Source organism: Seriola lalandi, unplaced genomic scaffold, assembly GCF_002814215.2.
Source record: "Seriola lalandi dorsalis isolate HSWRI2012SDOR001 ecotype SW California unplaced genomic scaffold, Sedor1 jcf7180002054885, whole genome shotgun sequence".
Classification (NCBI taxonomy): Eukaryota; Metazoa; Chordata; class Actinopteri; order Carangiformes; family Carangidae; genus Seriola; species Seriola lalandi.
This window is the reverse complement of record NW_019525437.1, coordinates 7,607,380-7,625,552: the sequence shown is the minus strand read 5'-3', so window position 1 is coordinate 7,625,552 and position 18,173 is coordinate 7,607,380. Positions and strand designations below refer to the sequence as shown.

The window sequence follows — 18,173 nt, the reverse complement described above, 5'->3', positions numbered from 1 at the left end:
GTGATAATCTTTGTTCATGCTCTGCTCACTCCACTGGTGTAAAGATACGTGCGCAGGTGTTTGAAAGTAGCATACAGCTAAATCTGCTTTTGCCACTGCAGTGACCAAATCTCACAGGAGGCAATAAAATGTCCTGTGTTATCTCTACTTATGTTGTAAATTCATCTCTGCCACTCTCCTGCCAGAGTTGTGAAAGCAAATGAACTATGAGCTAAAACTTGGAGGCAGTGAACTGTGAACTCCAGTCCTTCTGACTCTGCTGTGGATTTCTACATCACACGTGTGTACTTGTGAACGGCAAACTGAACTGAGTGGCTTCAAAACTACTTGTGATATCACAAAATACTGCTCTGGCAAACACTTCTTATACTGAAATTTAAGATAAGCATAGAGAAAACTTCTCCACTATCAACAGATTAATCTGAAAACAACTCTTAATGTCAAACTCTGCAGATGCACCAATCTGCACATAAAAGGTTAGATCCCAAAACATTTTTGAGTGGGTGGGGACTTTAAAATCTGATCTTTCAGGTTCACTCGATTGCATTTGGAGTATCAGAAAACAGTCCACCTTCATTTAAACCAAAAAAATATTATATCTTTTATATGAAATTTTATTATACAGCTATATGAACTTTGAAAATATAGTTTGCATTTTTTCCTCTTACCTTACACACGCTTTGTTTTGTGCCAGGGGCAAATGATATCAACTGACACAGACTAGCAGTCAAAGCACTGTTATAAATTATAATCTTTATTCATACAGTGAGAATTAAATGAATTCATTGTTTACACACATCACATCCCTCTACATATACACATTCAGCTGATAAAAGCGTTTCCCCTGACAACTTCATGAACAGATCAGAAAAAGGTCTTCGGCAGGATTGGTGTCATAGATGCATGAGTGCCAGGCGGGGGAGGGAAATGAAAAAAAATCAAACAATACTTTTGTCAGAACATAGGACATGACTGTGCAGTTTTTCTTCATAGCTTCATGTGAAAAGGCTATGAACACAAAACAGCTCCAGAGTACATATCATTTCCCAAGACAGTCCCACAAGCTTTCTGCAAGACTAAATACACACATCATAAATTATCTGGCCAAAGAAGTGTAGACCTCTCCGTATTATTAACAATCACCTTTCCCGATTGTCAACTGCTCCGAGTTCACCATATCTGATGGTTGCAGTTGATCACCACATTCCTGAGGCAGGTTGTTTATTTTTCATTTCTCCTTTCATCTCCTGGTTTCTTCAACGGGCAGTGAGGTGAGATGTTGTCAGCCTGTCAGTAACAACACATCCTACAGCCAGTCTGTCCTCTTTATTTCTTGATCTGTCTGGAGCCGTCCTTCCATCCTTCCTTCACTTCATTCACAAATGTCTCCCGGACTCTCTTGAGGCGGCTGCCCATCTCTCCCAGGTCACCGGGGACTCTGCCGGCCTCGTCCCGAACCTGCCGCAGCGTCTGGGACCGCATGACCCGTTCCGAGGCGTCCCGCCCGGCTATCTGAGCTTTAGTGATGGCGTAGGCTGTGATCTGGGCCGCCCTACGAATCGGCCGAGACTCTGCCAGTTTCTCGACGACATGGAGGTTGTTGAGGAGATAAAATAACAAGCGAGAAATCATTTTGTCCAGTGTTTAGGTAAGTCAGCTAAGTCAGCTAACTTAACAGTCCCGTCCACCTCTCGTGTATTTCAGCCCTGTAATGACACCAACATTTTCCGTTAGTTAGCTGCAGATGTAAGTTCGTCAACGGTAGCTTAAAGCATCATATAGGTTGTGGTTGCGGTGTAAATTTCAATAACTGCATATATAAAAAGTTGACTTACTTCAGCTGAACCAGGTGACCGCTAGCTAGCAATGGATGACATAACAGACTGTGCAGGGAGGCTAAAGTTGGCTTCACAATGGCAAGTTAAACTTAGTGAGCAGCGGCCACAAGTGGCAATTACAGCACGATGGCACATTCAATTCTGGAAATGTTTGCATATTTTTTCCCCTTCTGTATATACCGGGTGCCTACCTCTAAATGTATTGGCTATTTTTAGTTTTCCAGCATTGTGTGCTATGCACCTTTCGGGCCACAAAAGTAACACGCTAATGCTGCATTCACTTGCTATTTGAATGGTTCCGTTTCCCGAGCTGGGAAGTTGTTCTTCCGACTTAGGTGTGTTCGTGTGCTTTAAATCGGAATATGGAAACAACATGGACGGTACAAAGAAGATGTGCTGTATTTTATTGCTCAAGACAACATATTGATAATTGTTCCCAGTATTTGTCTAACTTATTGTCGGGGTTATTGCTAATAAATAACTTTTCCAACTACTATAGGTCACTCTGCGTAGACAGCAACTAACGGTAACAAACTAATATATTGCCGGGTAGCAAAATCTATAATAATACATATTCTGTCTCATCATCATTTCTTTTCTGTACGAATCCGAAGCCAACTTCAAAACAAACGTTTTTCCGGACGTTTTTTTCTGGTAACACCAACCGGTGAAATACATCCGGTGGTATCGTACGTACATCCGCTTTCAGGAGCAGATTTCCCTGCTCATTTCCCTTATTCATCCCTCCAGATTTTCTCGCTGAGCGTTGAGCTCAGTCTCCAAACTAAACTGTAAACTGTTCGCGGGCTGCAGATATGCGGGTGTTTCTGTTGTTCGCGGTGACGGTGCTGTCTCTGAGCCCGGCGGGGGTGAGCGGAGCCGAGAAGAAGAAGCTGCAGATCGGCATCAAGAAGCGAGTGGACAACTGTCCCATCAAGTCTCGCAAAGGAGACGTGCTGAACATGCACTATACGGGCAAGCTGGAGGACGGCACTGAGTTTGACAGCAGCATACCCCGCGACAGACCCTTCACCTTCACCCTTGGTGCCGGACAGGTGATCAAAGGCTGGGACCAGGGGCTGCTGGGCATGTGCGAAGGCGAGAAGAGGAAGCTGGTCATCCCCGCCGAGCTTGGCTACGGAGACCGGGGAGCACCCCCAAAGATCCCCGGAGGAGCGACGCTCATCTTCGAAGTAGAGCTGCTCAACATCGAGAGGAGATCCGACCTTTGATTTAGAAGAGATGGCAATTAAGGCAACTTTGAAAACGTACGTTTTTACTAGTGGTACACTCTCAGTGCACTGTCTGAGTTTGGGCCTTGTTCTTTGTGTATTTTTCTTTCATGTCACTTTATCCTTCTACTCTTCAACATTTCAGAGGGAAAAATTTAACTTTTTACTGTTCTACATTCATCTGACAACTACACTTACTTTACAATTTAAGATTTTTGCATAAAAACACATGAACATCTTATAAAACACGATATAGTTACTTGTAGATATTCTGCTTACATACATAAGTAGAACTGAAAGGATTAGTAGATTAATAGAAATTTTACTGGCAACTACTTTGCTAAACGTTTATGTCAGGTTTCATGTTAACTACCAAACAACAAACACCAACTCATGGTAGTTTTTCTGCTTTTCCCTTCTGTTAGTTTTAATATTTTTGAGGTTTGGTCTATTGGCCGAACAGAATAAGCAATGTGAAGTTGTCAATTTGGACTCAATTTTGGTAAATGTGACAGCATTTATCAATTTTCTGAATTTTTACAAAACAACCTGTTGGGTCCCAAGGGAAAAATGAGTTCTGGGACTTTATTAACCCGCTCCAAATTCCTCCCTTTCTGTGTGCTTTTGATACATTATTACTGAAATATAACATGGTCACAGGTTTCCTATGTAGTGATTTGATAAACAGTATTTTGGTTTTGGTCTCAGTTGCAGAATCATTACACCCCTAGCAGGGAGTAATGGAACAAGAAAGAATAGCCACAGTGAACTATTACTCATACAGATACAAAGTAGTTGGCAGTGTCTGGCTTCTCATGAATCTGTTGCCACACACACCAGCCATAGATGAAGAGCTGCAAACAACAGGATATGAATAAAGTACTATTTTTATATTTGTGCCAAAGCTTGGGTATCATATCGATGTCAACTGAAAAACTGAAATGATATCAACCCTTATTAGAAGTAGCATTAACTGGTCAAATTGATATTTGAAAAAGAACAAACCAACAGAAACAAAAACAAGGACCCTCTCCCAAAAGATATTTAGATTGAGATTCTTTGTTTGCGCTGTTCTTTATGACATAAAGTCAAAATGTTTAGTGTACTGTCATTTTCTTTCAGGTTCTAGAAGGTGCTGCAGCATCAAGTGGAGATCATCTGACCTCTGATAAAGACTACATGGAAAATCTGAGAGTAGGGTTGGCACCCCCCAGCAGAGCCACTGTCCTCCTTTCACTGGCTTTGCTCATTATGCCCTGATTTATTGGACTGAAGTTATTATATGACACAAGAACTTACTATACTGTATGTCCTTGTAAACCTTAATGGAATTGACAGAAAGCAGCTAATCCTAGTATTTAGCCAGGGGCTGATGATAATATCACACCCTGATGTTTCATCTCACTTTTGTTTTTTTCTGATTTATAAGTGGGTTCATTCATATCTGTACATTTTTTACAAAATAATTTAGGTTGTTGATTTAGTTGGAAGTCAGGCATGGGACAGATTAGGATACATGTTTTTGTTCACAGTATTTGAATTCTGATAATAAAATGTTGACCTTACGGGAACCTTTCCAGTCTGTAGTAGTTTTCTTAGACAAGAAAATACAAGTTTTTATTGTTTTCTTTGGCTTTGTGTCTGTCATCTGTGTCTGATTCATGCACTTAAGTATTCTGGCAATTACACTCTTGATCATCTTAATCATTAAGGTCTCTCAAATGGCAAGTACTGTGTGAAATGCAAATGCATTAGAGGCAGTTCAAACCAAAGGCAAAAAGAAAAAAAAAAGTAAATCGGTAATAAAATATTCAAAAAAATACAGTTTAAATATATTAGTAACAAGAAATCTTAAAATAAAATAAAAAAATATATTTGTAAAATGTCAGTACAATAAAAAAGGCTTACTGGTTAAAGTAGGTCAAACAAGGGGACCAGTCCATCAGTGACCAATGACATACAACTGACTGCAGCCAATAGTGTGGCACCACATCTCACAGTTCAACCTCCAGCATCAGTAGTCATGTGACTGTGGGCAGTCAACCATAGACTACATGGGTGACTAAAGAATTCCGCATTAATAGAAATGCCACATTTAAAATAACCAATACTAAGTATTTGATTACATTAGATTAATAGACTGAGGTGTGTTTTATAATAATATCGAAAGAGTGCTGTTATGATGGGTGTAGTAAGGTTTATTTCTGGGTTCTACATTTTTTTTTTTTTGGTTTGTTATTTTTGTTATTTGAGGTTGAGTATATACCTTTACATTTTGTTTTCATCAGAATGGAGTCGAGTTCTAAAAATACATGACGTATATTAAACCAATTTATTTTTATAATCAGCGTACTGTACGTCAGATGTCATAACATTAAGAGCGTAATCTGGTATCAACAGGGGGCGACACTGGGCTTGTGTAGAGGTTAATATCTATGGTTAATATGAAATGTTTCCACCCGGAGTCTTTCACAGGACGGACACACGAACCGGAAGTTGCTACCGCAATTTTCAGTTGAATAGCTGCAGACCGCCAACTTGCGACTTCTTCACCATGTCTGCTAAATTAAACGCTTTGAATAGTGATTCTTACATTGATATTAGCCAATACAGAGACCAGCATTTTAAGGTAAGTGAGGACATATGAACATCAATACCCGAGTATTTTAGTTTTTTTTCAGTTAGCTAACTGTTAGCAACCGTTAGCAAACAACAGATTCTGCACAGACATTGTTACTTCATGTGTGTAAAAGGCATTTGTAATACTGTGTTATGGTCCTAGGTCGGGCCTATAAGGTAGATAACTCACCTAACGTGAGTGCTAACGTTTTTTTTTTTTTTTTTTTTTTTCACAGTACTGGCGTTTATTGTCTTTTGAGCTTCACGTGTTTCGACTTGCAATTTGGTACAGTAGCATGCGTCCAGTTCGCATTTAAACGGTTCAGCTTTCTGGAGCTCCCCACCATCGATGGGCGTTCATCTTAAATCAGGGATAATTCAGTGTTTTAGTTGTTTGGTTTATAAAATGTAATAAAGTTTCACAAAGAATTCTCATCCGAGTTTTCAGAACCCGAAGGTGAACTCTTCATTTGAGCCATATCACATCCGAGGTCGTGATGTTGTACTGAATATCAGCACGGCTGTGATTCTGTTATAGCGGCCTGTTAGCAAAGACAATCACATCATCACATCACGACCTCGAGTGCTATATTGCCTTTATACAACAGTTCTATGATCGGCATATTAGTTAAATAAGCAACAACAGATTATGATTTGTTTGTTTATTTCATCATTTAATTGGCAACGCCACCACAAAGAGTTCCGCAGCTGGACTGGTCCTGGACAGTTGCTAAGCAACACTTAAAAATTTTCCTGACCTGCACAGTGCACACTAGCTTGCTACTTTGTCTACACGTTACCTCAGGAGTGTGCTGAAGTATCCAGGCTTCCCTTCGTGCTCTTCTGACGACCACACATCATTTAATTCAAACGTTATTTCTGGAAATATATTCATCTTTGCAAAGTTTGTTTCAATTTAAGATAGATAACGACCGTTGATAGTTAAAAGTCCCAGTGCTGTTGTGCTCTATATCAGCACTCATGGACTGCTTCTCGTCCAATCAAATTACCTACCTAACCTTGGCTCTGGCCAATGTCCTCAGCCTCTGGGGAATGGTGCTTATTCATACTCTCCAATGGTGCTTGTGTTTGCAGGGTAACCGCTATGAACAGGAGAAGTTGCTAAAGCAGAGCCACACTCTGTATGTGGGGAACCTCTCCTTCTACACCACAGAAGAGCAGGTAGGATACACTGGCATTATTACCGACTACATCATCAGTTAAAGCCCTGCAGCAGCTTCTCTGGAAATTGGTTTAATTATCGTCATATTCTTTCATCACAAGAAATCTGTCTCTTGGTTACTTTATGAGCTGGTGTTTGCTACTTTGTCATCTTTTTATGGCCCCATCTTTTTATTACTCTAGCAGTTAGTAAGTTATTATGCTCATCTGAGTGAGTTATACTCGTATATTCTATATATAAATGAAACGCAGAGCTTCTAGTGGATTACATTGAAATGATGATATATTTCAAACCAATTTTTAAAAATTTTATCAGTGTTAAAAGCATTTATAAAACTATTGCTTAACATCGTACTTATTTTCTCTTACACAGTTCTCTTCTTTTGTCTTTTTTTTTTTGGTAACTGATGATCAGGTGCACGAGCTGTTTTCCAAAAGTGGAGACGTCAAGCGCATCATCATCGGCCTAGATAAAGTCAAGAAGACAGCCTGCGGCTTCTGCTTTGTAGAGTATCCTTTGAAATATGAGACCCAAATTAAACATAGTCATTGTTTTAAAAATATTTGCATTCACCTACACAGCAAACACACCTGAACACCAACACTCTGCCTGTCTGGTTACTAACCCAAGTACCATGCTTTGTTATGAGCTCAATTTCACCACTATAGAATGAAATGTATGTGTGAGTTTAGTGTATGAGTTTAGGACAGACCTTAATTCTGGCTGTACCAGATACTACATGCGTTCAGGCGCAGAACATGCCATGCGCTTCATTAATGGCACACGGCTGGACGATCGTATCATCAGGACAGACTGGGATGCCGGCTTCAAGGAGGGACGACAGTACGGCCGCGGCAAATCTGGAGGACAGGTGAGGATTCTGACACTTGTTTGGTATGGGTTCTTATATGAACCTGTAATTAGCCCACTGTGAATGCTGACAGGTTTTATATGTACATGGAAAGCACCAATTCTATAAATGTTTGCAACCATGCCTTCCCATAAGACTGATTATTGTTACAGACACCCTCCTATGCCCACCTCCACTCACACAATCAAACCTGCACAATTTCCATCTGAGATAACACCATGAATATCAAATTATAAGAATTTATTGTAACAAACTATCAAAATAAAACAAACAAAAAAACAATACGTAACAAGAAACTGCTGTATAGAAATTTACAACTAGGCTTGAGATTATTTTTTTAACTGTAAAATGATATAGCCCTTTAAAAATTAAATAAAAAATTAATGTTAATGTTAAGAAATTACTATCAGTCGATGTATCATTATTTGATTATTGAGTATCACCAGTAGCAGCTTCAAAATTCCAGTATTGGACAGGCCTCTGTAGTTTAATCAGTTTCAGAAACATATTTATGGATATATAATTTTTGTTATTTTACTGGATATCACCTCGTATCTTAATATCCCTCGGGCTAAATGCATTTCCCTCTCTGTCTGAGATACAGTTCAGTGGGAAACACTGAATGCTTATTTTGGCAGAAAAATCGAATCTAATTCTGCATATCAAAAGCTTCAATCCAAAAAGGCTTGTGTGCGCTTTTAAAAATCCATATCCGTTAAACTCCAGATTATATTAAAAGTATCCCAGAGAGGTAACGGTGTACAAAATAAAATAAAAAAGTACACATTTTTGCAGTTTCGCAACATGGGTCCAGAATGGTCTTAGATAAGTAAGTGACCGTGTCTCCCAGCTGTTGCTGTGGTTTAGGGGAAAGATGCAGCCTATCACATGATTAGATTCTAAATCACTGCTCACCTCAAACATCCTTCTGGGTGGCCGTCCTGGTGTTCACGGTCTCGTCCCTGCCTGTTTTGTCTTGTTCATATTGAAAAAGTTTAGGATTATCTGCAGCACAGTGTTTTGGAAACCGATATAAAACACAGCATACTGTGACATTTGAAAAATGACATATACTGAAGTGGCATTCAAAAAAATCGATACACTATATCATGACATTTTAATACACCAGTATGATATTTAGAAAGTGATATAACTTCCAAAATAAATTATGCATGATTAAGCATGGCCTTTGAAGAGACAGCATTACTGTAGCATGGCATTTGAAAAATGGAAGTGTATATTATGCTGTTAACAAATACAACGTACATAATCATGTCCAATTTTGTTGTAGAGGTACTCAATGGGCTTTCTCTGAGAGTATTATTGGACTAAGAACCGGCTTATTTTGGGGGAAAAAAAGACAAGCTTCTTAAAAAATACCTTCCAGTATGTAACTTTAAGATCCCTCTGCTAAAATGAGGATGTGAGAATGATATCAGTTATCCTATACTATACTGACTATACTATAAGTAACAATATAATATAAGTTCAAAGGTCCTCTCAGCACCAGTAAGACAACATATACAGTCACAACTGCTCGTTGATTATTTTTTCAATTAAATTTAGTAATATTGTACTTAAAAATTTATTTTTATATAAACAGCTTTTTTGAAAAAATGATTAATCAGTCATTTTAAAAATTTGATTAGAAGGATTCAATTTAAACAAAAATAAAAATGTGTGTGTGTGTATATATATGTAACATATTTTATACAAAAGATGTTATTCTGTGTGCTTCACATAAAAAATACACAAAATACAGATGCCAGAAATATGAGAACTTAGAACATGGGCAAAAGGACTTATTTATTTATTTGAAACTTTATTTTTTATAGATATTTTCAGGCGAAATGAATAAAGTTGACATTGGTAACATTACACTTGTATAGAAAAGGGGTCTTTCAGTGACATATGTAATGGGTTATATCCTCCAGGCACAAATATGAAATCAATTATGATCTTTTTCCAGTATTGTACATATTGATCATATGAGTTGTAAGGTCAAGGGTCAGTTTTTCCATATGATTCATTTTGTTGACAATTTCAGTCCAGTTACCTTTTTGTTAAAGGTGTCACTGCAGCCTTTTTCTGTCAGCATTTTTTTTTAACTACATGGTCTCCAGCATTTATTGTGTCCCTGATAACCTTTGTGAATAAATGTCAATTTTGTAGTTACAACATCCAGAAAAAAAAGATATAAAAACATATAGATTGAAATTAACAGTAAATAAATGAGAATTAGATTAATAATGTGGGTGGGTTAAAATATAGCAAAAGCTTCTCAGTTAAAGCAAGTTTGAAAAGATGAGTTTTACAGGTAAGACCCATCAAATGTGGACAATTCCATTACTTAAGTTGTTTGGTAGTCTAAGTAGAACATTTCTGTTTTTCCTTTCTTATTGTGTATTTGTTTTTTTGTTTGTTTTCTTTGTGTGTATTTACCTGTGCCCTGTGGCTGTGTATCTGTTTTTTCGTCTAGGTGAGGGATGAGTACAGGCAGGACTACGACCCAGCCAGAGGCGGCTATGGTAAACTGGCTCAGCAGCATCCACCCGCAGAGACACGTAATACATTTTAGACTGAACCCCACCACAGCCACCTGCCTGGACTACACAGAGACTCACCCTCAGTCCTGGCCTGGATTATTCCTCTAATAATACTACAACATGCCACCACACATTGTTTGTCCCAGTGTTACCATGAAATCCTCTACAGCACGCCTGCAGGATCCACTAAGCTCCAGAAATTAGCAGCTGTTATTTATTTCCTTTGGACACTTGTTTTCTCTTCCGACTGCATCTGACTTCCATACCTGCTATCGGTCTACAAAGTTGCACAGGCCAAGTTCGTTTGTGATATTCAGTGATATTTTCCTAATCCTGCATACAGAAATAAAATATATTTCCCCACAGGCTGGAAAGTGACAATATGCAACGACTGGGATGTATTAAATGTATCAAATGTCAAAATGACTACCTGATCTTGTAAAGTCTCTATGTCTAGTTCAAGTAGTGTCTGCTGATGAACTGATTTTCATGAATGAAAAACTATGTATACTTTTTTAAATAAAGATTTTTTTTTTTTTGGACATTTATTGAGTGATGCTAAGTTTTCGTCCTGATCAGTGTCTAAGGTACGTTAATCCATGTGTCTGTGTCATTCTGAATGCCATTCAAGAGAGCTTAAAATTACATATACATAAATACATCTATTCTATATAAATTGTGTGTATTTAGTAAATGAAGTATTAATATAGTGGTTTAAGCCTGCATCAACAGAGTTATTTGGCCACTTGGAGGCAGTGGAAACACAATACTGACGACCCCTGTTAGGTTGGTTGTTGCATATTCACATATCCAGAAGAGAGAAATGTGAGTATTCATTGTGGGGTTGTTTGCCTCCTTTTAGCTCTGTATTGCACTTATTGATTAATCAAGAGATTACACAGTAGCTACCCAAGCAATTCTCATCCAGCCCTGTATTTATTTATTAAATTCAGGGATTAACAGGTGCATGTAGACAAAGTTCACAGACCAGTCCAACAAAGTTAACATCATGGACATTCCTTGAGGACACTGTGGCTCTCCACGTCCATCAAACAAAGATCTTAAGTTTAAGGGCTTGTCCGGGATTTGAACCCGGGACCTCTCGCACCCGAAGCGAGAATCATACCCCTAGACCAACAAGCCCTTGATATCAGGTGCTCCCTCTGTAATTCCTCATTTTCTCTGTGGAGCATCTGTTAGGGTCAATAGTGCACATTTGAAAGCTTGCTTAACAGTTTTGCCATGAATGAAAATTAGACCGTTAAACCTCGTAAAACCGGTATTGACCTCATGCCATGAACATTTTGCTGGTATTAAACATCTGTTGTATATAGTACAAGGGTTTTTCTGTGCATGTTCTAATTAATTCAGCTACTGTTTAGTCTGCATGCAGCCAACACTCACAAGTCTGGTGCTTTTATTGCCAATAAAACACAAAAGTAACACATAAAATCAGCACATGCTACTGCTGTAGAGTTTAGCTGGTACAACTCCCTATAGACTTACACAGTTTGAGTAGATTGAATTTTTGAGAAATGCACTTAATCACTTGCTGAGAGTCAGAGCAGATGATTAATATCACTCTCATGCCTGTACAGTGAGCAGCAACCAGTTTGCTTAGCTAAGCACAAAGCCTGGGAACAAGGGAAAAGCTAGCCTCTGTCCAAATCTTTTAAAATATGCCTATGAGCACTTCTAAAGCGCACTAATTAACACTCAGTATCTTGCTTGTTTAATCCATTGTTTAGCTAGCTTTAGATGTTTTGGGTTTTTTTTGTTTTTTTTCCCTTTGTCACAGCCAGGCTAGCTGTTTCCCCTATGCAAAGTAAATAAATGCTGGCTGTAGCATCATAGTTCGCATACAGACATTAGAGAGGTATCAGTCCTCTTGTCTCTCTAACCCTTTGCAAGGATTTCAAGCAGGCGGGCCTTGCCATCAGAAGATTATGATTATTGGATATGAAGGATTTGGATTCATATATAGATTAAATACTTACTTACTCCGTGCTCTAAATGTTGAATTACACAAAACCCTTCTTAGGAAAATAAGAAATACAAAATGTCAGTCCTTTATTCCCTATTTGATGATATGCCTCCCTTTTGTGACAAAACAGGACCACTTATTAATTTGTTTATTCATGAAAATTAGTAAAGATGTGTTATCACATACAGTAGATTCAGAGGATCATTTAGATCCCTTCACTTTTTTCACACTTTATTTTGTTGTAGATTTAATTTTAAAAGGAAGGCCATTTTTGCCTAACAATCTACACTTAATAACTCTCAATAACAAAGTAAAAATGTGCTTCTAGTTTTGTATGTGTATTAAAAATAAAACAGATTGAACCCTCTCATTTCCAAGTATTCAGACTCTTTGTCGTGGCACTCCAAACTGTCGCCAGGTGCGTCCTGTTTGCTTTAATTATCCTTGAGACGCGACTGTGTGTTTGGAGTCCACCTGTGTCAAATTGGACTGATTGAACATAGTTTACAAAGACACCCGACTGTTTATAAGGTCTCACAACTCACACTGCACTGAGGACAGAAACCAAGTCATGAAGTCCAAGGAACGCTCTGTAGAGCTCTGCAATAAAATTGTGGCGAGGCATAGATCAGAGCTAGGGTATAACCGTGTGTCCTTTATATGGCCGATAGTCCAGTAGCAAATTGATATGGGTGTTGTTTTGTATTGTGTAATCTCCAAGGCAGAGCTGTCACTTTTGTCTGTATATATGGCTTCCTTTTTGTCCTCATGGATGTTTGTCTGACAAAGTCCTTGTAGAACAAAATATTGCATTTGTAAAAACTGGGAGCTTGCAAAGTTCAGTTTGCGGACAAAATAAAGCACTATGGTTATACTGGTGATCATCTTGTAGAGCAGTAGGCCGGGGCTCATCTCCTCGGCTCCTAGACAATCCTCATTCCACCTGTGAAAAAGAACATGGTATCTTGGCTGTGTATAAGCAGTCATCAGGTCTCTTATCTCAAAGTGAGCCGTAGTAGTGAAGTGAGGAGCTGAGCAGAATAATAAACAATGGAAATTGGCTTAGCTTCAGACATGTTTTTGCATTATATCCCCACCACTTACTCCCGGTAACAGCTACTACGCTTTATTCTTAATCAAATCCCCTCAAAGTAGATTTTGAAAATGAACACAAGATGGCAGAAGAGGAGGTGGAGTGCCTTGGAATAAGGTAGTGAACCAACAGTCATACATTTCCCATATAGACTGAGAGTTCTCACTGTGCATCTGCTTCCATTTTGAGCCTGTTAGGACCTTTATCAGCAGCAGAAGAATTACTACAACAATAAGACAGATGTTAAAAAAAAAAAAAAAAAAAAAGATGATTTGAACTGAGACCTTTGACACCTGAAAGGACAGTTGTTCCCCTTGACCAGCAATCCCCAAATTAAATTTCTCATGACCTCAAGATCAGTGAGTCCTATCCAGGGGGTACTTGTGCAACTGCCAGGGCATGAAATGTTGTTGAGCAGCACAAATGATTAGAGAAATAAAAATAGAAATTATAATTTGATCAAATAATGTGGAGAAAAATAAACATCAATATAGGATTACAAAATGGCATGATGCTGATCTTAAATTATCTGATCTCATTTATCGTCAGAATCAGCTACTAGTTTACTACGCAGTGCATACTGAGGCTAAATGGCTTAGACTGAGCCATTCATGCACAGGTGGAATTCTTAACTACACTTACCAGATAAAAGATGAAATAATTTGGTCACAGTAATGGATAAACAACTTAATTAATTTGCTAAAGGTAATTGCTAAAGGGTTTAACACACAGAGCAGCTGCAATGCCTCACAAAACTTAACACAGAAACAGTTAAAAGTGATTGATAAACAGTTGAGCCATTTAACTGAAAGTAATGGACTGTTCTTATATAGAGCTTATCTAGTCTTATTGACCACTTTATACTACTTGCCACATTCACCTGTCACACACTTATACACTGACAGAACAACCATCAGAGGTAATTCAGTATCTTGCCCAAGGGCACTTGGACACATGGACCGGAGTGACTAGAGATCTAACCACCGACTTTCTGGTTAATTGATAACCCACTCTACCTCCTGAGCCACAGCAGCCCCATGTAATTTGACATCAAATACAAAGGAATGGATGATAGCTGAAACCATTTGCTAAAATTACTGGATAAAACAGTTGAAATTAACTAAATGTAATGGATGAAAATAAGCTAAAAATAAAAGGTCAAAAGCTCTAGCTTTAGGGGCAGTAATGCAAACTGACCTAAAAATCGACAGTTAGTGGTATAAAAAAATGTTGTAAAATTATCCACTTTTATGAAGTATTAATTAACATCCTCTTTCACAATCAATTCAAATGAACAAATTTGACAGGTGAGGCCAATAAAGGAGTATACCTGAGCTCAAATGACTCAAATCATCTGATTCAAATTTCTCTCCAGCAGGAGATGTTGCACAGACTGAAACGGACCCTGCCACCGCTACTGTTTCATACCCTTCTATCACACTGCAGGAGGGTCTTTGAGCAGAAGGAGCTGTGGCTGCTGTAAGGATTGTGAAAGGATTCCATTGTGTGCTCAGTAACATAAAGAACGTTTTCATGATCCATAAGAGCTCTATGCATCCAAATGATGTGTATTTGCCATTTTATGTGAGCCTGGGGATCTATCCGTTCACATGCTCCTGCAGCAAAACATGCAAAGCTCACTGATGCCCCAAATGTGCCCCCTGTGATATGGTTCTTGGAGATTTACAACATTAGCTGTTATCATAAGTCATCTTCAAAAAGTCAAGTTCAAATGGGGTCAAGTGAGAATTAGACAGCACCAAGGCCAGAGCCAGAATTAATGAGACATTATGCTAATGAGAGGGCTGTTTGGAAATATGGAAAGAAAAACATCAAAATCCCCTGCTTTGTCTCACTGAGAAACGCATTGCTAAGGCTGCCTATCATTGGCTGGTTACAGATGATGCAGTCAGATAATGATCCACCATTACAATGAAGAACAGCGGCTCTCAATGCCAGCCTTTAGCATGGGAGATAACTCCCCAACTTGGTCATTAATTCATGATAAAGGGTGCGTCATGGATAAGCAGACTAACACACCAGCATGTGCTCACTCATGTCAAGTCGTTCAATCTCTTCTCACTCCTAGGGCTAGTGTTTTTTTTTCTTATACAGACAATGATATTTTAGAGAATAGTGCGCTATAAAGGGGATGTAGTACTGGACCGCCGCCTGTGAGCCAGGCCTTATCACCCAACATTAATGCCCAAGCTCAATGGGATCAAATCTTTGCAGCCATGCTCCAAAATCTCATGGAATTGAATGCATTTTATCCACAAGAAGTGCACTTTACATCAATGTTTTGGGGACTGTGCAGTGGTTTATCAGGAGAATGGGGACTGACATTTGCATTGGTCCTGTTTTATATTCATTCATTCATCTAATTAAGCTTATTTAATTCAAAATAAAAGTATTAAAATGGATTTCTCAGTGCACAAAATTGGAGAACACATTACGCATGAAAAAAAAAAAAAAATACTGTTGTCATCATTGTGCACAATATGAATTTAGTCATAATTTACATTATGAACTCTCACCAGGTACCCAGAAAGCAGACAATGTTGTAAGATGACTGTCTGAGATGCTTTCTGACCAGGTCAGCTAATGAATTAATTCCACAATTAGAAAAGAATATTGAATGCATAATTTAGGCTATGGGGGAACATATATTTGAAAGCTTTTTGCCAGAGTATGTAAAACAGGGGAGGAATACTTTGTTACATCATCACTTACTGTGGAGCTGTGAAAACCCATTTCCATCAAGAAAAAAGAATGAACAATTAGGAAATATACTCAGGAAATCCAATTTATTCAAATAAAATGTATGAGCTATTATATATAATGCCAAATGATGAAATATCACCTTATAATTTTAAATTACTATTATCATTTCATTTAAAGAGTCTAAATCTGATCTGAATGGCTCCCAGACTTCCCATGAGTATTTTTATTCTATTTTTCTATATTATTTTTTTAAATTTTCGTGGCAGAAATGAGCTTCCATATTGACCCAATATATCGGAGGTTGTGAGATAAAAACATAGCACATGAGAAACACATGTTTAATGTATTAAACAATAAAAAAAAATAAACATTAATGTATCTAAAACAACATTAGGCCCATACATTTCACCTCAGGGTCACTGATAGACAAATACTCCATCACCATTCTGCAGTGTCAGGAGAAACATTAACCTCCTCCACATTGTATTTGCTCCAGGAGAATATCAGCTGCGGGCGTTTCAAACAGTCCAGTGAGTAAAAACATGCACATTTCCTGTTACTGAGGGGGATCTCATTACAGCAAAGTAATTCACTCCTCTATGGCTAGTCTGGAAACACATCTACACAGAAGAGCGGCAGGATGTGCATAAAGAAACTAAATTAGCAAATGGTAGTTTGACATTTCGGGGCTGTGAGGCAAGAATTTGTGGAAAATGAGCTGCTTTCTGGTGGGGTGCTTTACATCCAGCCAAAATGTGAGCATTAGTGTCAGTCTAGATTGAGATGGAGTAGTGTCGTGTGATAAGGCTGAAGAGAAATCGCTGAAAAGGATCTGACAGGTAGAAGCTCCGTGTCAAGGCTTAAAAATCCCTTTGTCCTTCCGCACAGATCCTGTTGTGCAATGTTTCATCATTGTGCGGTTTCATTAACTCTGTCATCTGATCCACCATGAAGGGGTGATGCAGGGAACATAAAAAACACAAATGTCACATCAGAGAAAATTCTGGGTAAGACTTCAGGAAGTCGATAACTATGAAATCAAGGGAACAGAAAAAAGGCCATTTGATCGATTTAATATGTTCCCTGCTAAATGATGTGGCTGTTAAGGAAGTTTAAAACATGGGACCTCCTGAATGGACAAATGTCCTCTTGCACTTTACTTCAGCTATGTATTGTCTCTCTGTCTCAGTACATTTGTGTGGTAGATCAGCTCTCCATCTGTCAGATGAAAGATGTATCCTCTGTAACAAGCAAGTGCTGTGTGGAGAGAAAATGGCAGGGATGGGAGAGAAGAGAGAGGGCAACAAGGAAAAGAAATTACATTTCTGAGGAAGAACCCTCGTTTTACCAGGGGAAAGTGGCCTGGGGCAGTACTTACATCAAGCAAACAGTTATGTTTTTACCAAGGGCTAAAGGGAAATAACATTATTAGAAATGACTAATTACCAAAACTACATAGAATTTATTTCATTTAATAAGTCTACGTCTTCAATCTGCTGCTGTTTCTGTCCATCAAGCTTCCTGTTCTTGCATGGCACATACACAGATACATAGAAAATTCACAGTAACTTGTTTTTTTAAAAAAAGAAAAAAAGTCATGTAAAATGGTCATGAATTTCCCCCAGGGGATAAATATCTATCTATCTATCTATCTATCTATCTATCTATCTATCTATCTATCTATCTATCTATCTATCTATCTATCTATCTATCTATCTATCTATCTATCTATCTATCTATCATAAAGTTTGTGACAACAAATTTGGCTGAGGTTTCTGGAGTGTAAATTTCTCCATACACCATAAGGAGCAGGACAGAGCAGCTTAAATTACAGTTTTAAGATTCTGGCTTAATTCATAAAGTGTCTGCCCAGCTGTATACAAGAAGATAAGTTTACTAGTAATTGGAAGTACTCTTAAGTCCGTGAGAACAGTACAATGTCTTCTGTGACTCCAAAGAAGCTTTCTCCAGTCTGAAAAATTATTGAATGATTTGACAAAATATCTTGGCTAAAAGTCTACTTATCAGCTTTTTTCCAGAGCTTTCAGTTGCATCTTCGACTACAAGTTTGTAACTAGAAACT

At 38.2% G+C, this 18,173-nt stretch overlaps 3 protein-coding genes and 1 non-coding gene across 4 annotated transcripts; 2 read left to right on the top strand and 2 right to left on the bottom strand.

Moving 5' to 3' along the window:
• Positions 1 to 733: 733 nt before the first annotated feature.
• On the bottom strand, positions 734 to 2,098 carry LOC111671781 (protein NCBP2AS2-like). The gene is made up of 2 exons (XM_023428981.2): positions 1,836 to 2,098; positions 734 to 1,706 (listed from the first exon to the last, which is right to left on the bottom strand). Exon 2 carries the CDS (start codon positions 1,630 to 1,632, stop codon positions 1,327 to 1,329), a length of 306 nt encoding a protein of 101 aa, XP_023284749.1. The 5' UTR covers positions 1,633 to 1,706; positions 1,836 to 2,098; the 3' UTR covers positions 734 to 1,326.
• A 425-nt stretch (positions 2,099 to 2,523) lies between these two features.
• fkbp2 (FKBP prolyl isomerase 2) lies at positions 2,524 to 4,641 on the top strand. The gene is made up of 2 exons (XM_023428980.2): positions 2,524 to 3,106; positions 4,193 to 4,641. Exon 1 carries the CDS (start codon positions 2,654 to 2,656, stop codon positions 3,068 to 3,070), a length of 417 nt encoding a protein of 138 aa, XP_023284748.1. The 5' UTR covers positions 2,524 to 2,653; the 3' UTR covers positions 3,071 to 3,106; positions 4,193 to 4,641.
• A 561-nt stretch (positions 4,642 to 5,202) lies between these two features.
• On the top strand, positions 5,203 to 10,831 carry ncbp2 (nuclear cap binding protein subunit 2). The gene is made up of 5 exons (XM_023428979.2): positions 5,203 to 5,699; positions 6,785 to 6,871; positions 7,287 to 7,381; positions 7,605 to 7,743; positions 10,223 to 10,831. Exons 1-5 carry the CDS (start codon positions 5,520 to 5,522, stop codon positions 10,319 to 10,321), a joined length of 600 nt encoding a protein of 199 aa, XP_023284747.2. The 5' UTR covers positions 5,203 to 5,519; the 3' UTR covers positions 10,322 to 10,831.
• Positions 10,832 to 11,360: 529 nt separating this feature from the next.
• On the bottom strand, positions 11,361 to 11,432 carry trnap-cgg (transfer RNA proline (anticodon CGG)). Its single transcript has one exon. It is a non-coding gene; the product is annotated as a tRNA-Pro (tRNA).
• Between the last annotated feature and the right edge of the window lie 6,741 nt (positions 11,433 to 18,173).

What these genes read in the sequence shown, in the direction of transcription:
- fkbp2 (XM_023428980.2), top strand. Translation starts at nt 2,654, where the DNA reads ATGCGGGTGTTTCTGTTGTTCGCGGTGACGGTGCTGTCTCTGAGCCCG.
- ncbp2 (XM_023428979.2), top strand. Translation starts at nt 5,520, where the DNA reads ATGTTTCCACCCGGAGTCTTTCACAGGACGGACACACGAACCGGAAGT. An exon ending in TCTACACCACAGAAGAGCAG is followed by an intron (nt 6,872 to 7,286) that starts GTAGGATACACT and finishes ACTGATGATCAG; the next exon opens with GTGCACGAGCTGTTTTCCAA. An exon ending in GCGGCAAATCTGGAGGACAG is followed by an intron (nt 7,744 to 10,222) that starts GTGAGGATTCTG and finishes TTTTTCGTCTAG; the next exon opens with GTGAGGGATGAGTACAGGCA.
- LOC111671781 (XM_023428981.2), bottom strand. Translation starts at nt 1,632, where the DNA reads ATGATTTCTCGCTTGTTATTTTATCTCCTCAACAACCTCCATGTCGTC.